This window comes from Neofelis nebulosa, chromosome 2 (assembly GCF_028018385.1).
Source record: "Neofelis nebulosa isolate mNeoNeb1 chromosome 2, mNeoNeb1.pri, whole genome shotgun sequence".
In the NCBI taxonomy this organism is placed as follows: domain Eukaryota; kingdom Metazoa; phylum Chordata; class Mammalia; order Carnivora; family Felidae; genus Neofelis; species Neofelis nebulosa.
This window is the reverse complement of record NC_080783.1, coordinates 95,589,873-95,611,607: the sequence shown is the minus strand read 5'-3', so window position 1 is coordinate 95,611,607 and position 21,735 is coordinate 95,589,873. Positions and strand designations below refer to the sequence as shown.

Here is a 21,735-nt window from a genome sequence, read left to right as displayed (position 1 = left end):
CCCAGGACTGCTGTAGTGTGGTCATGCAGGAGGAAGTGGATAATGGAATACTGTACGCTCCCCAACCCCATATTCCAGAGCTTGCTCTTTTCCACTATGGCAGTTCTCTTCACTCAGCCACCGAGGAATGTTTGTTTACCCTGTGAGGGCTAAAATAGGTTAAATGTAAGGAAGTGCTGTAGAGTTGGAACTACTCTGACAGTTTTACCTGAGGACTTAAATTTCTTTTGGTCGAGCTTGGGGCCCAGGGCATACGAGAAGATTTAGTACATAGTGAAGTGCACTTTTGGATATAATTAAAAACTTGAATTGTGTGTGGTGAAAAGGGAGGTGGTCATAGAGAGGAAGGCGATACTGTTGCTAAGTGAAAAATGAAAAGCTTTTCATATCATTAACCAAGTTCACTAACCAGACTGGTGGAATTTGTTTATCAGCCTCCTCGTGAGGTTTTGTCTGAGTAAAATTTTATGTAATTTTACTTATAAATCACACATCTGAGAGGCAGCAGGGAAAGGGCTGTAAAGTCACACAAATCTGGGTGGCTGTCTCATCTTCCACCTACAAGTAGGATGGCCTTGAGAAAGTCACATTTTCACTAAGAAAATGAGAATAATACAAACCCAAATCAACCAGAATTAAATGAGGTGCTTTTTTATATCAGGAGCTCAGTAAATGCCCTTCCAGCCACCACCTATCTGCACTCCCAATCTCCTTTCAGACCTTCCTTCTCCCAAAGGAACATAATAAAGGGAGCAAACATCTAGGCAATACTAAGAGCATAATTCCAACCTGTTAGGTCTTAGGCACAAAAGACTAACAAAATGATATTTTAGGTTATGCTAATATACAAGTAAATAAGGGACATAGCTCTTAAATTCTTACCAAATACGAGAAAAGAACTGTACAAATTGGAAAGAAGGAAGGCATAACCACAAAGACCCATCTAAACGTGTTGACTAAAATCTTTTACCTCCAGTTGACTGCATTTCAGTTACTTCTCAAAAACTTCTAAAAAACCAGCTTGCTTTTTAACAAAATCCGACAACTGGTGTCGGAATACACCTAAAGTTAGTTTGTAATTGTGCCGCTTTGAAATGATAGCAGCCAGTACAAAAATTCTGTAGAGAGAGCTTCAACCAACAGGAAATGTAGCAGATGAGTGGAGTCACGGCAATAGAAACCTTATCAAAAACGTTTAATCCACCAACTTACAACAAGGCCTTGTAATAATTCAGACAACTTGTCCACTTTTTCTGGTGAGGTTTCCATTGGTCTGAAAATGGAAATGAGGCGTGACCTCAGTGGAGATGTCCATTCAAGTGAAGTGAGCAAAGTGCCCTGAAAAAGTTGATACGCTGCCCCCCCCCCCCACCCCCGGCCCTCTTTAAGAGCCAGCTTTTATTCTACTAGCTGGCTTAGGTTTAGCTAGTTCTAGATGTGGCCATGACCTAATTGACTCTGCAAATAAGTGAAGTCTTCCAAGTCATACTACAAATTTCAGGGGAAGCAACCTGAGGCTTATGGGGCCACCTTGAATAGTACAGCTTATTATAGCAGAAACTTGGGAGGAAATAGGGGACCCTCTGATAATGAAATGCCAAGGCCCTTAGCTCTTACTGTTAATTTTGAGGCTCCTGCAATCTGCAAAGGTTACTGCTAAACAGAATCTAGCATCCTCCAGTTTTTAATTTATCACCTTCCTCTGGTTTCCTTTCCAAGAATTAAGTGTCTTTACCAGCCAAGCAAAAAATAAACAATTTTCTTCTTGGTTTTACAATTTATTTTAAAGACATTAAAACTGACAGGCCAAAAATGAAGGATAGTCAAAACTGTAAACAGCAATACATTTTGTTATTGTTTAAGAAAATTTTCTCATATACATGGGTAACCACGCCTGAAGCTTGAGGCTAATATTTACCTAAAAACATTTTAGTTAGGGACACTGCAGGATCTGGTTGAGTTGAGCTGACTTAACAATAGGAAAACAAAAGTCCCTTAACCATCATTCCCACAATGAAGCAGTCACGGAGTGTATCTATAATGGAACTGGAAAGGAAAGTTGATGTATGTTCAATGACTTCTTATCAAGAAGGAGTGCTTCAGGAGCTGGGCAGCAGAAGGTCGCTCATGCTGGTCCCTAAGAAGGGAAAAACACTTTAGAAACAGCACCCAATAAGTGCCTCCCAACTGGATCCACCTGCCAACTTAAAAATGGAAGTACAGGGGTGCCTGGGTGACTCGGTTAAGTGTCCAACTCTTGATTTCAGCTCCGGTCATGATTTCACAGTTTGTGGAATCAAGCCTTGCATGGGGCTCTGCACCTGTTAGCCCTTGGGATTCTCTCCCTCTCTGCCCCTCCCCTGCTCACCCACACTGTTTCTCTTTCAAAATGAATAAATAAAAAAAAAGAAATGGATCTGCTTACAGGTGCTCAGGAAAATAAAAATAGAAGCACAGTCTTGGCCAAACAGACTTGAGGTGAGTCTACACTTCAGTTTTGATCAGTATGATTTTAGGTAAGCACACAAAGTCTTCTCATTAGTAAGATGGAGATAACAATAACAATTCTTTGGAGAATTAAATAATGTACATACAGGTTTTGAACAGTGTCTGGCACACAGTAATAGCTCAAAAAGTAGTTGTTATGATTAAAAGCTAGTCCCTACTTTACATTTTACTTTTGTTCGATTTGGGGTATAACTTACACAGTAAAATTCTCACTTTTGGATGTACAGTTTAATGTGCCTTTAATTAGCATTAAATTTACTTTTAAAATGTAGAGGCACTGGAATCCAGAATTGAAAAGCCTTTAAAAGCAGGGATGCCTGGGTGACTCAGTTGGTTAAGCATCTTGACTTCGGCTCAGGTAATGCCCCCACAATTTGTGAGTTTGAGCCCCACGTGCATTAGTCTTCTGTCAGCACAGAGCCCACTTTGGATCCTCTGTCCCCTTCTTTCTCTGCCCCTCCCCAACCCTCTCTCTCTCAAAAGTAAACATTAAAAAAAAATAGCCTTTAAGAAGTAGACATTTAGGGGCGCCTGGGTGGCTCGGTCGGTTAAGCGTCCGACTTCGGCTCAGGTCATGATCTCCCGGTCCGTGAGTTCGAGCCCCGCGTCGGGCTCTGTGCTGACAGCTCAGAGCCTGGAGCCTGTTTCAGATTCTGTGCCTCCCTTTCTCTCTCTCTCTGACCCTCCCCCGTTCATGCTCTCTCTCTGTCTCAAAAATAAATAAACGTTAAAAAAAAAATTAAAAAAAAAAAAAAAAAAAAAGAAGTAGACATTTAAATGCATTTTGGTGATTAATTGAAATAATCCCATTTGGGGCCCTCTTGGATGAGCATAAAATAATGGAAGACAGTATTATTTTGGTTTAGGTTATTTTTCCTCAAGAAATTAAACTTTTGCCAATGAACTAGTCAATGAACCAGTGAACCAGTCAATAGTTACCTGCAATGACCTACTTGAAAGGCATTATTTTGGCTAAATTGGCTATCTTTTGATAATTTGTGCGAGGAGGATTAATACCAGGAATAGCCCAGGTGAAAATGGACATAAAAATAAAGTGACTATAAGTCATTTTGAAATAAAAGCTCCCCTTGTGGAGGCCCTTTTTTTTGTCTTAAAAATACACAGAAATCTCTCTCTCCTCTCTCCAAAAATCTTTTCCTTTAGCCAAACCCAGTGGCTTTTTTTCAACCTTCATTATCCTAAATCCTTACTTACTCTCTGTCCCACTGCACTCTAGAAATTGCCCCTTAAAATTTACCATGATATTCTCATTAAATGAGTTCATCCTCCTTGTCATCTCTGTAGTAGCATTTGAAGCATTCACTAACCTCTCCTTTCAAAACAGTCTCTGCATAGACTTCGGGAAAACTTCTCTTGTTCTCCTGCCTTGGGACAACTCCCTTCCCTCCTTTCTTTCCTTCAGCCATGTGCTAGACTTAATGCCATGAAGGTTGTTACTTCTCCTCTGAGCATTTTCAAAAACATTTTCCTATGCCCTCTTAAATGGTTCACGACTATAGCTACAAACCTCAGGATTTCTAAATGTGTACCTCCAATCTTACTTGCTTTCCTGGACTCCAATTCCATAGCTTCGAATGTTTCCTTAAATGGTGGATCCTCTGGGGCACCTGGGTGGCTCAGTCAGTTAAGCGCCTGACTCTTGATCTTGGTTCAGGTCATAATCTCACAGTTCCTGAGATCAAGCCCCATGTGGGGGTCAGCACTGAGCATGGAGCCTGCTTGGGATACTCTCTCCCAATCCCTCTCCCTTTGCCACACACCCGCATGCCTGTTCTCTCTCTCTGTCTCTCACAAAACAAACATTTCTTTAAGTGGTGGATTGTCTTCAATTCCCTCCCCTGCTCCCCTTTCACAACTTTCGATTATTTTTTCCATTATCCATACTCAAAACTATGCAGCCTCATCGTGCCTCATCACCAAGTCCTGATGCCCCTTCCCCTGGAATGTTTTGGAACTCTTCTCTTTACAGTTCCCACTGCTTCAACCACAAGGCTCTTGATTCCTGCATGGCCTTCTAGTCTCAAGCAGCCTCCGTTTGAGGTCCTTAATACACTGCCTTCTGACCTGCTTTCCCAAAGGCCATTTTCTTTATGGCATGATCTTTCCCAAACTCGTTACAGTCCCCTGCTCTTTGCTGCCTACTGCAACAAAGCCAAACTACTTGGCCTGACTTCCCAGAACTTTCAACCTGCCCATAGGAATACCCCCACTCACAGTTCTTACTGCTCCCCAAAGTTCATTTCTGTTCTATTCATTTGTTCTATTCAGTCCTTGTTCCTTCTCAGTACCTACTCATCTATACTTCTGAATCTTTAAGAATGCCTTGCCCCCACTTTATTTCTGACTATCCAGACATCCAAGGAATACCACCATAGGGCAAGATTCTAGAGTCCTTAGGGTCTTTTCCATAGAATTTCAAAAGATAATTTTACGCTTGTATGTGACACTAATTAGGTAAGATGTATTAGTATTCTCCCAAGTAGTATTAACTGCCGAGCCCTAATTATGTGCCCCATACTCTAAGTAATTTACATATACCAGTTCACTTAACCCTCACAACAACCCTATTAATTGATCCTTAGTGGTGTGAGTTGTGTATTAGTTAATGAAGCAGTGGTTCAAAAGGAAAGTCATACACATACACACACACACACCATTCACATGAATGTGAAAAACATTTGGGTTTGTTCTGATCTTCCTGAGTGTTAGAATGCCCAATGTTTACAAGAGCTTGCCTTGAAACACATTAAATGGAGCTCGTTTACAAACTGGTGTTCGCAATAGCATCCTGAGGTAGAGAAAACATCTCACACGGATAACACCTATGGACATAGATACACAAACAAGATGCAAACCAGCGTTAGCCTTTGTTTCACTCCTATCTGTGGAGAGGACATGAAAGACCCAATGGCCAAATCTCCCCTATAAAATAAAATTAAAAAAAAAAATTAAAAAGGAAAGTCATAAAAAAGATTTCACCCTTTCTCTTTAAAGCTGTGTGTGTGTGTCTGTGTGTGTGTGAGAGAGAGAGAGAGAGGTGACAACTGGAAAGAAAATGAAAATGGCATGTATTTTCTATGGCTCAATAATAGAGAACTGTTCAATTCAGAACATAGCAACTATAGTAGTCTTAAGAGCTAAGACCAATTCTAAAACTAGTACTGGTTCATATGACATTTCTAACACCTTTATGTCTCTTGTGAGGTTTCTTTGGGTGAACAGGGGGCAGCTCTGTGCCTGGGGCTCTGTCCACACAATCCATGCTGGAACATATCTACATCTAGGAATAGCCAGAACTGGAGTATGAAGTATGTATTCCTGCCTTGGCCTATATGATCCCCATGAAATCAACCAGGACACTCTGACACACGTCTGGGAGAGAGAAACAGAATCTGAAAGAGAGAAGCACATTTGTCAACAGACAGGGAGAACTGCAGGTTCTGAGATTCATTAAGAAAGAGAAAAACCCATTTTGGGAGTTGAGAGGCACTAGAATTTTTCATCCAGGAATAAGAAAGCACATGTCTCAGAAAGCAAGAATTGTGTTTAGGTCTCAGGCTGTCCTCACCTTGTATGTATGACTAAATGTTGAGCCTCACTAGGTGCATAGAGGCCAGGTGGGTGGGCTCCACGCCCCCCCCTCCACCCTACTGTTTAGCTCTCTCCCTCATCATACACATACAGTCATACTTTAACCAGAGTCATCTCTCTGCTTTGAATTAAAATCTCATGTGAGTAAAGACTACCTGTCTAAGAAAAGTTTGAAAACCACATGAGTGGATAATCTCTAAGGTCCCTTCTAACATTTTACCCAAAATTTTATTCCATAGATACTAGGGAGCATCCGAACAGGAAAAAACAAGCAACTTTCTGGGCCTTTTCTGCCTCCCCAAATACTCTCCACACTTAATGCATGAAAAGCTTCAATTAGAGATTTGTTCCTTTGGGTCAAAATGTTTCCCTTCATTTTAAATGCAAGTATTTTGGGGGTGGGAGGACCAATACATTAAATTTTCCAGTCATCGATCAATTGATTCTTATCAATCCCTCAATATGAATGAATTTCTCACATACTTTCCTGAGAGCTGGTTTTAGGAAGGAAATGAGACACTGGTTCTCTGAGAGGGAAGGTAGCTCAGGAAAGGGAAACTTAAGGACAGGCAATGTCATTTCACCATGACCAGTCCCTGGGAAGATGTCCCTCTCATAGCCATGTTCATGCTCCCATTGATTTGGGGAAGTATTGTCTGTCCCTGATAAGTACTGTCAAACATTTAATTGAGGCACCTCCTACCTGAAGCATTGCCCCCATACCCTGATGCAACAAGGAGCACAATCACCCAATATAGCTAATCATCAAAATCACTCCCTACTTGCCTTTTTTGTGGGCCATAAATTTCAGGGGGAAAGGTCAGCAATCTTGGAATCTCTGGGGATTTCTCTTCCTCCTGTTTTCAGTTTCTTACCTGGTCAGGCACACACGCACAAAGTCCACTGCATTTTCTGAGAAGTGTTCTGGTAAAGGAGGCATCAGCCCTCGGTGTGCTCCAATGTAAAACATGGCTGCCATCCTGTCCATGGAAGCCAGTGGAGGCTTCCCTGTGGCCATCTCAAACACGGTGCAGCCAATGCTCCAGATATCTGACTTCCTTCCGTATCCAGACTCATTGATGACTTCCGGGGCCATCCAATATGGAGTCCCATGCATGGACTTAAGCATGTCACTGTGGGTGCCATTTATGCCAGCCCAAGCCAAACGCTTGGCACAGCCAAAGTCAATTAGCTTTATTATTCCAGTTGGCATGAGCATAACATTGTTTCCTTTGATATCTCGATGCACCACACAGTTCTCATGGAGATAAGCAACACCTTGCAGAATTTGTCTTGTATATTTACAGAAAACCATCTCAGGCAATGGCCCAAAACGGCTTATAATACTAGAAATTGAGCCACCAGGAACAAATTCCATGAAAATGCTTACGATGTTCGCTTCCAAGCATGTCCCCAGATAGGCCACAATGTTGACATGTTTCAGTGCTTTGAGCAAATCTACTTCTTCCTGTAGCTTCTGGTATTCTTTCTCAGTAGCTAATTTATCAGAGGTATCCAAAGCCACCTGTTTTACAGCTATTAGCTGTCCTTGGCTAGTAAGACCACAATATACCTAGAAGCAAACCTTATTATTAAATATAAATGATAGAACTTGTTCACAAAATGCCTCAGGTGACACTTGTCTTTCCCTTCTCCTCCCAAACCCTGTCTTTCTCTAAGTTGATTCATCCCTACATAAATGCAAAGTACTTAAGCAAAGTCAGTGTTTCAGTGAGGCCAAAACGGGGATGAGCAGCATGGTGAATGGATATCATAATGGCTTGGAGTTCAGTGGCCTGGACTGGTTAGAATCCTGGCTTAACCATTCCCCAGCTGTGTAAATTTGGGTAAGCTGTATAATCGTTTTGACTTCAGTTTTTCTCATCTATAAAACTGGGGTGATTATCCCTCACAGATATCTACATGACTACAATGGCAAAATTGCTCACCAAATAAATGAAATAGGGCTGTTTCAGTGCCAAAGCTCTAAGGAGAGAGAGGAAGGCAGAACTGGGGCAACTTGTCAGTGACCCCATCATGCGTTTTCAGTGGTTTCATGTCTTCCCACCTTCTTGCTGATATGTCCCCAGCTAGAAACATAACCTATCTTCTTTGGGGATCAGTCTTCTTGTAACTGATGCATGTAAATACTATCTAATGTGCTAGGACTTTAGATGATCTTTCAGACAATTCAAAAAATGTAAGGAACAGCTTTTGTTTTGGCCACTCAGCAATGATTCTCAGCAATGGTAACATCCTGAGCTGTTGAACAATGAGACATCTTTCCCACTGGACTTGGATCCAGGAGAATGAGAGGCTAGAAATACATTGGTTATTGTACCACCACGTGTACCCTGAGAATAAGACCTATTAGAAGAGATACAAAGAGGCCAGACCCTGGTGATATTTTTTTGACCCCTGAAATCACCTCCGCCTAGAGCCAGACCTACTCCAGACCCTTCAGTTACATAAAACAGTGAACATCCTTTTCCCTGGGCCAGTTTGGATTGAGTTTCCTGTTATTTCCAACTGAAAGAGTTTCAGGTAGAAGAGCATAGAGGGTGTGAAGGGTGCACAAGAGGATTAGGGAGGAAAAGGTAGGTCAAGAAGAAGTGGGGATTTGGGATTTCATCATGTTTCCCATTTAACTTACTGTGCCATAGGCTCCCTTCCCAAGGACCTCTCCCTTAGTCCACAGGATAGATTCTTCATACTTTAAACTATTTTCAGGAAATTTCTTCTTTTCATTTGAGTTGAGAAATTTCTTGTCCTTGTCATATATGCTGAACCCATTACTATATCTCTGGGACAATGAGAAAAAAAGAAAAGTCACCATTAAACTCTGAGTCATTGGGATGGGGAAAAAGGGCTAAAGAGTAGAGTCTTACTTTCTTCTAACTTGGGACCAACTAGAGAAAGCCAGATATGCATAAGTAATCATATAGGATGCCACTTGTTAGCCTGCCTACAGCTTCCCCATGCCAACAGCTTCCAATCAGGGCGTAGTAAAGGCTTCCCTTTTTCCTGCCAAGAATCTTGCCCACTCCTCTGCCTGCCTTTGAGTCTCTGCCAAACACAAGTGATGGTGGCTGACTTTTTTGCTATAGTTAAGTTCTGAATAACCTTGTTCTTCAATTATTTCCACAACACATAGAATCAAACACACACACACACACACACACACACACACACACACGCCTATATACATACATATATATACACTTATACACAAACATACATATATATACTCTTTCACCCTCTCTCACACACACACACAAACACACAGCCACAATGAGCAGGTCTAGTGATCAAGACTAGCTGTAATACACAGAAGATCTATGGTCTTCTAGACCCTTGCTATTCAAAGGAAAATCTGCAGACAGATGTACCAACATCACATAGGAGCTTGTTAGACATGCAGAATCTCAGGCCCCAGACATACTGAATCAGTGTCTACATTTCAATATGATCCCCAAGCGATTTGCCTTCACAGGAAACTTTGAGAAGCCCTGCTTCTCAACAAATATCTCTTTGAAGAACTTAGACCATGTTTTCCAATTGGTTGATTGGATCAAACTGCTTTGCTTTGATCTCTTCTACAAGTTCTTAAAAATAAATGATGGTGACACAGAGACATGGTGAAGGCCATTGGAAGCAAGACTTCCTGCAGGGTCTCTCCTTCATCATGAAAGAAAGGGCCATTTGGGTTCCTCTTCCCCATCCTTTCATTGTTTCTATCCCAACTAAATTTTAAGGACTTCTTAGGGAGGAAAAGGCTGTAAAAAGTCAGTTTTGACTCCATCATTGTAGGATGAGGTTACAGGCTGATGATATTTACTAGCTTGTTAGCTTTTCTTAAATTTAAAATGACAGAGTGGTAGATTCATCTCCGACACACAGGTGTGCACACACATATCCCCATTTCCTACCCAAGCCTGGAGGCCTCCAGGGATCACTCTCTACCCCCAGGAGAGACCAAATTCGCCATAAGGACAGGGCTGATATTTCAGGACAAAGAACCATCTCACTGTGTCGTGATTAAGGGTGTGGTCCCACCACTCACTGACTGTAACTTTCTAAGCCTCAAATTTCTCATCTGCAAAATTGGGACTTGTTATTACCTTTAGTTATCTCATAGAGCTGTTCTGAAGCATATAAAGAAGACAGTATAAAATCCCTCGCTCCTACGTGGTAAGTTCTCAATAAACCTGGCTATGATATAACTATATACTTCATGTATCCTTAGATAAACTATCTAAAATAACTGTTCCTGATCGTGATACAGTGTGATACAGCCTGAATCAGTGTTCAATAGATGATATTTCAGCTAAGCCTACTGTTTCTGTCTTTAAAATTTGAATAGGACAGGAGGCTCAAGTATTTCAGTGAGAAGTGAAACCAACAAAACAATGATCCCAATGATCTGTTGCTATTCTTCTTCCCCATGCCCACTTCCATGCCAAAAAAATTTTTAAAACATTTTTCAGGATTGTCGCTTATCTTCCTTGAGAACAATGGCTAAGTCTTGTTCTAGTTCTTAGCCCAGCGCCAGCAACACAGTAGGTACCAATGATATTTCTGTGTTAAAGTTTTCATATTTCATGTCTTCATATGTTTTTTGGAATTAGGTGGTGATCTACTCCAGGGGCTACATTCAGTTCTTTCTATCTCACATACCACCTAGAGCAATACTTTCCCCATAATTACCTCTCTGCTATTTATTAATTGAAAACATCTTCACCGAATAAAATATGAACCTACTTTAAATAAATAGTTTTGCTATATTAATGTACCCAATGTGATTCCATTGCAGTGTTAGGCTAGCTGAACTCCAGAATCAAGGTGGCATAATGAAAACATCTTAGCCTGCAAGTCAAATAAACTGGATTCCAAACTTGCAACCGTCTCTGAGGTCCCTTCCTGCCTCTAATGAATCACTGATTCTAATTATACCAACCTGTATTTTAACATTGGTTGTCTCTCCGCCCAATTCTTGTGTGGTTTGTCCTCTCCTACTGAAGACAAGATTTAGATTTTCAGGATCTGTTTCATTTGCCATTATTTGGCAAGAGGTGTTACCTCTCTCGTCAAGAGCTAATAGTTCTGCAGCTAGACATCCTAATAGTTCATCCGTCAATTCTTCATTCTTTACAGAATCTAGAATTCCTTGCGAAATTGAATTTGCATAATTTAAAGTTTGTCCAAATGTTTGATATGTAATTGATTCATTAACTAAACTATCATGATCCAAAGAATGTGCCCAATGTTGATAAGCTTGGGAAGATGCACTCTGTTGTTTCTCTTGGAAAGAGAAACTCAAAAGTCTCTCAGACTTACCTAAAACACTTTCAAACCCTACATCATTAGTTAAAATTTGGTTGGCATCTATTTTAACAAGCGATGCTGTATTCTGCTTTTCTTGCAGTACGTGCTTATTGGAATTCTTCTCACTGGGCATTGCCCAACTGTTTTCTGAAAGGACAAATGGGGTCTGGTGATGTAGTTCTTCAAGTTTCTGTAGATCTCTGAGGCTCGTGGCAAGTATTTGATTGTTAGAAATGTCTCCTTCATCAGCAGACTCTTCCATAGAGACTTCTTCAACAGTGGACAAATCTGAAACAGGAATGACTTCATTCTGTTCAGTGGACTGCTCATGAGGCAGAGCCAAGTTCAAGGGCTGAACTTCATTATTAGAAGAAAGAAAGTCATCTCCTGAAGACTTTATCTGCCACTGTGAACCTGAAATATCATCACCATTTTCCATGTCTTGTACGTTGCTACCTACAGCCTTGTAACCCTTTTCTTTAGAAATTAAAATTTTGTTCTTTTGTTTAATGCCAAGTGAAACCTTTACAGGTTTAACATGTGGTCTTTTCTGAGAAAATCTTGTTCTGCTGTTGCTGCTCCTCTCACTGTGTGAAGATCGACATTTATTGGTAATACATCTGCCAGATGGAGCTGAGCATATCTCTCGATAATATTTGTTCTCATGACGTTCAGCCTCTCTCATGTGACAATAAACAGGGGTCCCAAACATTTCATAGATTCCAGGACCATTAGCAGTTGAATTGATTTCTTTGAACATGTCACTATACTTAAGATCTAAGTAATTTAGTCTTGGCTCTGTTGGTTGAGCAGAGAGAGGAACAGAAGACTTTTTTATTCCTGAATTCTTACCGATGCAAGGAAAAGATTGCTTTTTAGGTTTCAGAGCCCGGTAAGTTGATTGCTTCTTTTCTATCTGTGGCATTCTCCTTTGAAACTTGGGTGGTTGCCAAGGTCTGGGGTCAACAAGCCCCAAAGCAGGGAAAACTGGAGTTTTTATACTGGTTTTATGTATGGTAGGCTTAATGGAACCTTCAATGGAAATCATGAAATTCTGGGGTGTCCTATTACTGGTCTTGGTCTTTGAATCCAACTTATTTCTGGGGGTTTTCATCTTATGTCTGTCATTTTCTTGATGTACAAGAATATTGAAGCTATTGCTGCTATGAAGAGTGCCCTTTCTTTTTTGGAGGCTTGGTTTGGCTACTGCTGGTTCCTTGGGAGTTTCATCTCCAGGGAAAGTGATGTGGATAAGAGGCACCATCCCATTCATTTCCGGTTTGGTTGCCTCCGCCATTGACATCTTTATGTTTGTCTCTGTGCGTCTAGGACCTTGCGGAATCTTTTCAGTGGGGCCATCAGGGACTACATTGGACAAACTTTTAAGTACAGTATACTCTTCTAAAATATGATTTGGCTCAACTGCTTCACCTTTATGTACTGAAGTACTTTTTAAATCAGCTTTATCATTTCTAGTCTCTTCATCCTGGCTTAGAATTACTTCTGAATGCTGGGCTTCTTGGAACTTGACTGGCATGTTACATCCAACTTCAAAATCTGTAAACAAGTTTCTGGCTACTGAACCCTCTTTCTTTCCTGATAAAAGATGTTGAGAATTCTCTTCTGCTTTTTTCATTTCACAACCAAGGTAGTCAATATCCACTTCCCTATCTGTAGGAAAACTGCGTTCCTTACAATTCTCAAAGGACAACAAAGATTGTCCTTTTTCAAAGTGAGAGATTGAAATTTTGTCACTTTCTTCTGTTTCCTTGGATTTCCTGTTCTCCATCTCCATATGTTGTCTGTGATGGTTAGCCTTCCAAAAAGAGCACATGTTTCTGGACCAAATAGAGCTATCAGAGCACCTGAGAGTCTGATCCACAAACACCTTAAACGGAGCTTCCTGCTGCTTGTTCAATGGTCTAACCTCATCAGATTGACTTCTGGGCTCTGAGAGCTTAGGTTTGAAAGATACAAAGTTCAGAATATTTTTTTCTCTCTCCTTTTGATCCATGTGATCTTGGGGGGCAGTATGAAGACCAGGTTTCATGGGCAAAAGTGACAATGCTGGCAGAGGGAACTAAAAGGAAAGAGAAAAAGCTAATGAATGCAGAAACATATATGCATGTCATGTTAATTGGTTTAAAGTAATTCAAAGGGATTCTAAGATTCTCTTTTTTTTTTTTTAATTTTTTAACTTTTTTTTTTTTTTTTTTTTTTTTTTTTGAGAGAGACAGAGCACAAGCAGGGGATGGGCAGAGAGAGAGGCACAGAATCTGAAGCAGGCTCCAGGCTCTGAGCTGTCAGCACAGAGCCCGAGATGGGGCTTGAACTCACAAACCGTGAGATCATGACCTGAGCCAAAGTCAGTCACTTAACCAACTGAGCCACCCAGGCGCCCCTCTAAGATTCTTTTCAGGGAGGCCTTTAACAAAGTACAAGGCTATCCTAGAGATCCCAATTAAAAAAAAATAAAACCTCATTCCCAGTATTTTTGGTAAAATTGTACTTCTAAAAACCAAGATTTGGGGGGGCACCTGACTGACTCAGTCAGTGGAGCATGTGACTCTTGATCTTGGGGTCATGAGTTCAAACCCTACGTTGGGTGTAGAGATTACCTAAAAATAAAATCTTTTAAAATTGAATAAATAAAAAATAAAACCCAAGATTATTATAGACATAGATTCATGTTTATGTATTTAAAATAAAGGCTCTACAATGTAAACATTAAAATTTTAAGATGAGGATTTTATTTCTCTTTTCCTTTCCATAGAAGTGATCTAAGATTTTTTAAAATTCCCACTTAGAACAGCTTAAAATTTGTTACATTTACCTTAACAATGATCATTAGCTTACAGACTAACTCAGATTTTGTATCTGGAACACAACTACTCCATATTGTTTTACTGAATTGTTTTGTTGAGGTGCGGTCATAAACATGCCACACCATACACTTGAAAGTTAGCAACCCTGAATGGTTTTTACTTCGTCCTCCAACTACTTTCAAATTAAGTTGGTTTTTGTTACCATTAACCTCTAGAGGTCAGTGTAATGCAATATATAAAATACAGCTTTATGATCATTAAGCTATAAACTCTAACTTTAAGCTTTTTTTCCATTGTGGCTTTTCCCATGTATACAGATTTGATACCTAATTATATTAGAATATTTATGAGCATGGATCATGAGTGGTAATTGAGAGCTGTCTGTTCAATTTTCATTGTACTGCCACCTGTGTATAAGAGAATAGGAAACTGACACTAGAGATCTAGGCATTAGAAGTAGGTGAGGGGCGCCTTGGTGGCTCAGTCAGTTAAGTATCTGGCTTCGGCTCAGGTCATGATCTCATGGCTTGTGAGTTCGAGCCCTGCATTGGGCTCTGTGCTGACAGCTCAGAGCCTGGAGCCTCTTCAGATTCTGTGTCTTTCTCTCTCTGCCCCTTCCCCGCTCACACTCTGTCTCTCAAAAATAAATAAACATTAAAAAAAAAAAATTAGAAGTAGGTGAAATGCAGTGTAATCCCCCAGTTTTATTGCCTTGATGATTTTCTTCCATCACTGAAAAATAACTTTGGAAATAAAGACAGATTCTGCCAGTGCTAAAACATCTCCCTAGTAGCAGCCATTATTATTTTTTTAAGATTAATAAACTCTAATAAACTGCTTTTTACAACACTAAGCAGGACCCATGCACTTTCTCAAAGGCTCATAGGATACAGAAGACACAGATAGTCGAGAGGTTCACAGGAATATTTCCAAAAGCTGTACTAATGAGACAATTAGGAAAACCTTTCTACCACTAGGGAAAAAATTTACCTAATTTCTAGACATGCTAAGAGAAGACAAATTAAAATACGTCTAAAAGAGTTACTCACCTCATTATGTAGAGAACAGAAAACACCCCAGGAAAAAAACATAAATGGCAAACTAGCACTCTCCCAGAAGTTATTTGCGACTCTACAAACTATATATAGTTTTCCAAGCTAAGCTGCTGAGGATTTTGGTTCTGAGTTCTTTGATAGAGTTTGTCTCTATCAAAGACAACAAAGTTCTTGGTTTTAATTCTTAAGTCAGAAATGCTAAAACTAATCTTACCTCAATTCTTCGGCTACTATACTTCATATCAAGAGTAGAAAACTCTATAACAAGAAAAATAAAATAATTAGATATTCTTAGTAGTAGAGTGAACACAGCCAGCCTTAAGCCAGAGTTTGGAGATGGAGTGATCGTGATGTTGGTGCTAAGGTCTGAGGAAAAGTCAAAATTAATTTTTTTCTGTTGTAATCCATATGGAGTTGGGCATGGAATGATTACACAAAACTTTAGGCTACTGCCACTGAAGGGGGTTGTTGTTTTATATATAATGTCTTTTTTTTTTAAGTTTAGTTATTTATTTGGGAGAAAGACAGACAGACAGACATGGAGGGGCAGAAAGGGAGGGAGAAAGAATCCCCAGCAGGGGTTCGAATTCACGAACTGTGAGATAGTGACCTGAGCTGACATCAAGAGCCAGAAGCTTAACCGAATGAACCACCTAGGCACCACTATAATGTTTTTATATACAGTTGACCCTTGAACAACACAGATTTGAACTGCATGCATCCACTTACATGTGGATTTTTTTTGATAAATACATTTGTAAGTATTTTATAAGTACTTACTATACTGATCAATAAGTACTGTAAATGTATTTTCATTTTCTTAATAACATTTTCTTTCCTCTAGCTTACTTTATTGTAAGAATACAGTATATGAAACATGTAACATACAAAATATGTGTTACTTGACTGTTTATATTATGGATTAGACTTCTAGTTAACAGTAGTAGTTAAGTTATACATGGATTTTCTACTGCACGGGGTCAGTGTCCCCAATTCCCACATTGGTCAAAGGTCGACTGCAAATGTATATTATATATATAACATTTATGTACATATGTTTATGTTTGTACTTACATTCATATTCATAATTATATTTATGTTTATATTTATTTTTTTAATTTTTTTAGTATTTATTTATTTTGGAGCAAGACAGAGTGCAAGCTGGGGGCAGGGGAGCAGAAAGAGGGAGACACAGAATCTGAAGCACACCGCAAATCCCCACAGGGCAACACAATGGGCACCAGATGTTTACCTGTGGGGAACCACCACAGGAGTGAACCCTGAAATTATGAGGCTCAGAAATTATACCAAATGATTGGCACTCCAACCTATCCCTCTTTCCCAAGAAAGAGACCTTTACTATGAAATGTAAGCAAATATTTCCTGGAGAGAGGGGAAATGTGTCTCTGGGTTTTATAACTCTAGAATGTAAGCAAACAGCTCCTGAGGAAATAAATGTCTGAATCTCTCTGGAACAATAAACAAACTCTAATTTCTAAGACATATTTATCACTCAATCATCTTTTAACCTAGTTTCCTAGCGCTTTTTGGTCATAAAGCTTGGACTATGCAGACATGTTAAAAATTCATGTATAATTGTCTCCCAACAGTTGTTTGAGCTCAAACATGGAGTAGATCATAGATGGGATATACTAGGTAGTGTAAAACCTAGTTGTCCTCTTACCAAAAACCCCACCCACCACCACAGCTTGAAGTTGAAGCCAAAAGCTCCCATGTGTCCAGCATCAAAGCAGATCATATAAATGGATGAAGTGGGGCAGATAGACAGTAGTGAGCTGAAGTTGTGCGCCCCAACAAAAGAGACATCCATTATTACCCAGTCCCAGGTGATGTTGTCCATTCCAGATGGATAATCTAATACTGCTAGATTCTCTAATTGTCAAGAAAAACCAGAGAACTGCAGACTTCATGTGAAATTTCCCTCCCATCCCTTTTTTAAGTGCTGTGAAAGCCAAACAAAATATATCACAGGTCCATTCTAGCCATAGGCTGCCATTTTGAAATTTGACTTTGAAACAGACCTCTCTAAGATGTAGCACAGGTAAAGAAGATATTCACAGATGAAAAATGGTAACTAAGAAGAGGATACCAATAGGAGGGGTTCAAGCGTTCCCCTTAGCCACAGCTACCAAAGGCACCTCCCCCCAATTCTTTATGCATTTAATCAACAAATAGTAATTGAGTGCCTAATGAGTGACTGATACTGTCCAGAAGATGGCAATATGGTTGTGAACAACAAAGACAAAATCTTTGCACTCTAGGAGGTCATATTCTAGAGGCTGTTTCCCTGTTGAAAAGATGCCACAAGTTAATACCAGAAATTCAAATGAATGGGCGCCTGGGTGGCTCAGTCAGTTAAGCATCCAGCTTCAGCTCAGGTTGCGATCTCACGGTTTGTCAGTTCAAGCCCACACTGACAACGCAGAGCCTGCTTGGGATTCTCTCTCCCTCTCTCTCCGCCCCTCCCCACTCGTGCTTTTTCTCTCTCTCTCAAACTAAATAAACTTGATAAAAGAAGAAATACAACTAAGTATAATGTATAATTGTGTGCATATGTATAAACTGATTTAAAAAAGAAAAAAATCTTTCAAGTATTATAAATATTTGGATAAATATTATCCAGTGTTGGTAAGAAATGACATGAGGTAGAAAGAAACGCAAACATTTCTGGTGAGAATGTAGAAGTGAGGTCTGGCTTACAGGTAATTTGGCAATATATGTTGAAAGCCTTTTACAATGTGTATGAAATTCCAGTTAAAAGATCAAATGTACCAGTTTTTCTCCATTTCATAAACCTCACTAAAATGATAGTAAAGGAAAGTAAAAAGGAGTAAATTAAAAAGGAAATTAAAAGCTCAGAGGATAAGACAAGAGATGAGCAAAGTCAAAATATTTTGGACAGTGAAAATTTTATGGATGAATAATAATTGATTAGTTGTCAGCTTTCTCTGTTCTGCTCAGTGCCTGCAGGGGGAGAACTCAACAAGAAGTAAGAACTCCAGAAAGGAGCAGGAATTGACGATACCAGGTACCTCTGAAGGTAAGGATGAAGGTAAGACTGGAACAAGGGGTTGCTTGTGAATCTGTGGAAGAAGTAGTTTCACCATTCCCTGTCCTGCCCCATGAATCAGGAGTTGCTCTTCTCCATTCCTGGCAACTGGCTGGAAGTTTACTTTCCAGAGAGTTTGGAACAAAGATGCTAAGTAGTTAGGTATAGCTGAGAGTAGCAACAGGGTGCTGGAGTGACAACAAAAGGATGAAGGGGAAGTCTGCACATTGATAGGTGAGTCCCAGCCTTTCAACCCACAGTCAGGGGCTTGGGTTATCCCTGTCTAGGGAAAACTGGCCAAGAGAAAAATCTGTCTATGCACACTGACACTTGGGGACTCCCTCACTCCACCATCTAGGTCTCTCTATGCAATTTACCTGGAGCCCACAGCACTCTTCAGTACTGCCAAGAAACACAAATAGATAGCCATGGAACAGTGGATATGTGAGAAAAGTCTCTAATGTGAAAATACAGAGAACAAAAAAAATGGAAAGAAAAGAGTTCAGAAAAAAAAAGAGACGACGAAAAACTATCATTAATATACTTCATGTGCCTTTTCTCAGGAAGCTACTAGAACTGCACCAAACTAAATACCCTACCCATACAGTTTCTCTGCTGTGCGATCTCTCTTATTGCAATAAGCCAAAAAATGCAACTTGTTGGATTACAGGTTTGTCCCCAGAGGCTTAGACCAATTGGTTTAGGACAGTAGTAAGCAAATATCAAAGACAGCATTGCCCTAAGAGGAATGTGCTAGCTAGTAAACAAGTCTTGGGCTAGAGAGAGTGGCCAACTCAAATCCTGGAGGAAAGCATCCTCCATGTAAGGCCCCAAGATTCCCAGAGGTAAACATCAACCAAATGGGAGTTTGTGGTAAAGATTTTTCAAACACTGAAGAAAAATAAAGATGATAGATAGATAGATAGATAGATAGATAGATAAATAGATATAGATAGATAATTTATCGACAAAAGGATAGAGAAATCACTCTAATTAAATGAACTCACCTTCAGATTTTCTTTGCTGCTCCTTCAGAAAGTGAGGAACATCTTCTCTGACTACAGATGTGGAGATGTTTGGTTCTAAGCAAGGTCTTGGCAACAAAAAGCCCACATTTGCATCACAGAGCTCCTTGGAACTTTCCTCCTTCTTCTGACCCATGGTCAGAGTCTTTGTCTGGAAGTCCACCATGTGAATTTCATTTGGAAGAGAAACAGAATGTGCTTGTGCCCTTTCTTGAATCACTGGGGTTATCTGACTAGAAGGGAGGAGAACATGGTTTCATTCAAAATTCATTCCCTGTATCTTCTGGATCTCCACTTCTCAGTCTAGACTGAGATCACCAGAAAGCTCAGAGAACTATTTCCAAATGATGCTGCTGACTGGAAGAGCTGTATTCTTCAAAGGACAAGACCTCTCCACCCTCCTATTCACTCCCCACCTCGTCTGCCTTCTGCACTCTACACTTTAGTTTCCCCAGCCCCTATTTCCTTAGAGAAATCAGGTGGGCAAAGTGCAGGCATAGATGATGTACTCTTTCTTTTACTTCTTCAAATGCTTTAACCAGCTCAGTACTTCTCAAACTATCTTTGGTAAAGGACCAGTTTTAAAATTTTCCAGTCCATTGTGGAATGAAACTGTTGTAAAACTTCTGTAATAAAAGTGAATTACTATAAGAATAAATCAAAAATAAAAAACATAAAAATAAACCCCAAGTTTTTCATTATCAGATCAGTAAATCTAAGATTACTTTGTCAAACTGTAATACAACTCTTTAAATGTTTACATTTTCGGGGCGCCTGGGTGGCGCAGTCGGTTAAGCTTCCGACTTCAGCCAGGTCACGATCTCGCGGTCCGTGAGTTCGAGCCCCGCGTCAGGCTCTGGGCCGATGGCTCGGAGCCTGGAGCCTGTTTCCGATTCTGTGTCTCCCTCTCTCTCTGCCCCTCCCCCGTTCATGCTCTGTCTCTCTCTGTCCCAAAAATAAATTAAAAATGTTAAAAAAAAAAAAAAAAATTTTAAAAAAAATAAATGTTTACATTTTCAAGTTCTATCCTGACTTCATCATGGACTGGTAACAGAAGGACCACAGAATCACATTTTAAGTGGCACTGCCTCAGGGTCAGCAAACTATGACCCCTGGGCAAAATCTCTTTTTTTTTTTTTTAATGAAATTTATTGTCAAATTGGTTTCCATATAACACCCAGTGTTCATCCCAACAGGTGCCCAAAATCTAGTCTTCAGTCTGTCTTTGTAGTTTTATTGGACCATACTCCTTTGTTTTCGTATTGTCCATGATGACATTCAAGCTACAATCAGAGGGTTGCCTCATTGCAACAGAAACAATATGGTCCACAAAACCTAAAACTGGTATTATCTGGCTCCTACCACAATAATATTTATTACAACCTCTGCTTGAGAGTGTTTTTTGGGAGGTGAATTACTAAAAATGTAGGTTATCACACAAGTATCACTTCATACTTAAATTTCAATCTAACCTTTCAAAGTATATTCCTTACCTGTTTTCTTGTAAATCTTCTTGGCTTATTTCTTGGGGATAACTGACATCTCTTGGAAAAGTAACAATAATCTCAAAACCTATAGAAACACATGACAATAATAAAAAAGAAGAAAGTAATGAATTCCAGTGGCAACTCGGAACTGAGTATTTTATTCCTGGTTAGTTAGCTAATCTATTTTTAATAATTACAGAATGTGGAATAGAATAGAGAGCCCATAAATAACCCACAATTATACAGTCAACTAAACTATGACAAAGGTGGCAAGAATATGCAATGGGAAAAAGACAGTCTCTTCAACTGGGATATGTTGGGAAAACTGGACAGCTACATGCAAAAGAATGAAACTGGATCGCTTTCTTACACCATACACAAAAATGAGCTCAACATGGATTAAGGACCTAAATGTGAAACCTGAAAACATAAAAATCCTAGAAGAGAGCACAGGCAGTAATTTCTCTGACATCAGCTGTAGCAACATTTTTCTACATGTCTCCTGAGGCAAAGGAAACAAAAACAAACTATTGAGACTGCACCAAAACAAAAAGCTTCTGACAAGCAAAGAAAACAACAAAACTAAAAGACAAGCTAGAGAATAGGCGAAGATATTTGCAAATGACATATCTGATAAAAGGTTAGTATCCAAAATATATAAAGAACTTATAAAACTCAACATCTAAAAGCAAATAATCCAATTAAAAAATGACAGAAGAGTTGGGGCGCCTGGGTGGTTCAGTTGGTTAAGCATCCGACTTCGGCTCAGGTCATGATCTCGCGGTTCGTGAGTTCAAGCCCCGTGTCAGGCTCTGTGCTGATGGCTCA

The 21,735-nt window shown here is 39.8% G+C and overlaps 1 protein-coding gene across 2 annotated transcripts in view; it reads right to left on the bottom strand.

Moving 5' to 3' along the window:
• Positions 1-1,757: 1,757 nt before the first annotated feature.
• Positions 1,758-21,735, bottom strand: part of MAP3K19 (mitogen-activated protein kinase kinase kinase 19) — a 67,059-nt gene continuing 47,081 nt past the window's right edge. Inside the window, exons 9-15 of one of the 2 annotated variants that reach the window (XM_058694845.1) lie at positions 20,914-20,992; positions 19,403-19,653; positions 15,540-15,583; positions 11,078-13,525; positions 8,774-8,923; positions 6,996-7,693; positions 1,758-2,137 (exon numbers count right to left, since the gene is read on the bottom strand). In XM_058694845.1, the coding sequence (XP_058550828.1) occupies positions 2,071-2,137; positions 6,996-7,693; positions 8,774-8,923; positions 11,078-13,525; positions 15,540-15,583; positions 19,403-19,653; positions 20,914-20,992 (3,737 nt within the window). In that variant the 3' untranslated portion in view covers positions 1,758-2,070. The remainder of the gene's footprint in view (positions 2,138-6,995; positions 7,694-8,773; positions 8,924-11,077; positions 13,526-15,539; positions 15,584-19,402; positions 19,654-20,913; positions 20,993-21,735) is intronic. The other variant, XM_058694854.1, reaches the window with a different exon arrangement.